The following is a 2,202-nucleotide window of genomic DNA, read 5'->3' as shown; positions in this document are numbered from 1 at the left end:
CAACAGGAACATCTCTAACCGGTACATGCTATCAACAAGCGACAAAGAGGATGGAGCCTCAGCTTTTGAAACAGAAGATATTGTTGTCAGTGGACAGTCTCTTGCTGCTTCAGAACACTGGAGCGTAGTTGAGGCTTCTGGGAGATGTTGTTCTTCCCGAGGCAACTTGAAGTCGCCAGCATGGCCTCTGTACTGCATATATTTACACTGGGTGGGAAGCGTAGGGAGGGAGGGAGGGAGGAGGAGACATAGAGCAGAGAACACTACAGCGATGCGAGGGGGGACTAGACAGAGCACGCTGAACAGAGGGGTAGTCGGGTAGCTAAAAAGGTTTGGGTAGTGAGCGAGTCTACATGCGAAACCTTAATATAAACTCCCCAAATTACATAGAGGGGTAGTTAAGACTGACGCCATCACCACCCAGCCGTTTTTTTAAAATACATTTTGACATCATTCATAGCAGTTTTTCTGCTACACAGTTAAAAATCAAAAAAACATACGTATGTGTGTGTGAGTATGTAAGGTGTGAGATCAAAGGGTGACAATTCACACAGCCACCAACTGGACAATTTTTAAAAAGGGCACATGACCGCCAGTGCCATATCATAATGCATCATTATCATCATATAATTTCATTAAATATCCACCGTAACATTGTGATTTCACGTATAATTTCCATAAGGCAAACATTGTAGGTCAGTCAATAGTCTATGTATTATATTACATAAATGATCTTCCGCTTGTTAGATAATCTATTTTGTTGTTGATCACTAACACAATTATCTTTAATATACACTCTCTATTAACATCAGCCCAGTGGTAATAATGGGAAAAACAAAGAGGCTCAGTACCAAGTCAGAGAAATCTGCAAGGCATTCTGGGAAACAAAAGGAAAGACTGTACGTGTGTGAGGGAAAGAGTGAGAGAAAGAGATAATGAGTGTGAGCTGACCTTAAAATTCAATTGAGGGCGCTGGGTGGGGGTGGGGGATTGGGCGGGGGGGTGAGGTGATGGGGGGAGTTTTGCGTTTGATGCAATGATTCAATGGCTCCTGGAATAATGCATATTCTTTTTGTTCACAGTGATGGGTTCGCAATTAAAGAATTTCATTTCCGTTTTCCTTCCGTTGAGTGGGAGAGAGGGCGGGGAGGGAGAGGTGGGGTGCTCAGGGACGTTTCCAGGTGGAGTTTGATCATTACACCTTCAGCAGAAGAGCAGCAGAGAGGGAAACCCAAACGCACACGATGACACTTATCCCTGCGTGTAAACCGGTCCCTCGCCCCTGTAGGGCCCCCGGTCCTGGACAGAGAGAATGGAAAGAAGAGGAGAGGGGAGCACAGGGGGGGGGCGGGGAAACGCATTGTTAAAAACACAAAGAACGCTACAACCACCGGTATAAATGAGGCGTCTATTTCTGTGACAGCCTGTATAAATTTTTAAACATATTACAGTTAATTAACAGAATTAATTCTGATACTCTGGCATAATTACTGTAAACAATGTGTTTTACATTAGGGAAATGGTGTTTCTTGAAATATGAACTACATTTCCTATTTTCTAAGAGCTAGGAAAAGGCGGGGGGGGGGGGGGTGTATTTGTTTTTGCGATGAAACAGCCGAGCTTTTGGTCTCATTTGATATCACTGTGTACTTAGTAGGGAAATGGTAATCAGCACGTATTGCTGTGCAAAAGTTTTGATCCACCCCTCTGACCCCTACCTGGCTATTTTCAGGAGAATGGTTTTTTTTTGTTGTTGTTTTTTTGTTAAGCCAACTGTGAGCACTGACCTCTGAACCATTCAAGCACAACTAAAGCTGCCTAACTGTGTCTTTAGGCACTTTGTTAGTAGCAGCCTGTTGATAAAGCATAATGTGTTCCTCTTTATGTAGTTCAAAGTTTTAGACAACATAGATCGAAAGACATAATATAGTATTTTTGCACTAATAAGGTGATTAACAAAGAGCTATTAAGTAAAATCTTGATATAGTGTGCAGTGTGTTCTTAAAAAATCTGAGGAAACTGGAAAAGCAGAGGACAAAAGGGCAAGTGACCGAACAGTAACTGAGAGCCACGTCCTCAAGAAATAGGAAAAATCCATCAAAGACTTGACATAGAAACTGAGAGAATGTTTGGTTGAAATATCTACACAGGAAGTGAGTTCAAAACACACTGTTAGCCAGTGGTGTTGGAGAGCTTGTGAAT

At 42.5% G+C, this 2,202-nt stretch overlaps 1 protein-coding gene across 1 annotated transcript in view; it reads right to left on the bottom strand.

Moving 5' to 3' along the window:
* Window positions 1-1,010: 1,010 nt before the first annotated feature.
* Window positions 1,011-2,202, bottom strand: part of iglon5 (IgLON family member 5) — a 106,824-nt gene continuing 105,632 nt past the window's right edge. Inside the window, exon 8 of the mRNA XM_005736061.1 lies at window positions 1,011-1,299. Coding sequence (XP_005736118.1) covers window positions 1,196-1,299 — 104 coding nt within the window. The 3' untranslated portion in view covers window positions 1,011-1,195. The remainder of the gene's footprint in view (window positions 1,300-2,202) is intronic.

The sequence above is a fragment of the Pundamilia nyererei genome, unplaced genomic scaffold (assembly GCF_000239375.1).
Source record: "Pundamilia nyererei isolate P.nyererei 1_Seehausen unplaced genomic scaffold, PunNye1.0 scaffold00067, whole genome shotgun sequence".
Classification (NCBI taxonomy): Eukaryota; Metazoa; Chordata; class Actinopteri; order Cichliformes; family Cichlidae; genus Pundamilia; species Pundamilia nyererei.
The sequence above is the reverse complement of the archived record's forward strand: the minus strand, read 5'-3'. Positions and strand labels throughout refer to the sequence as shown.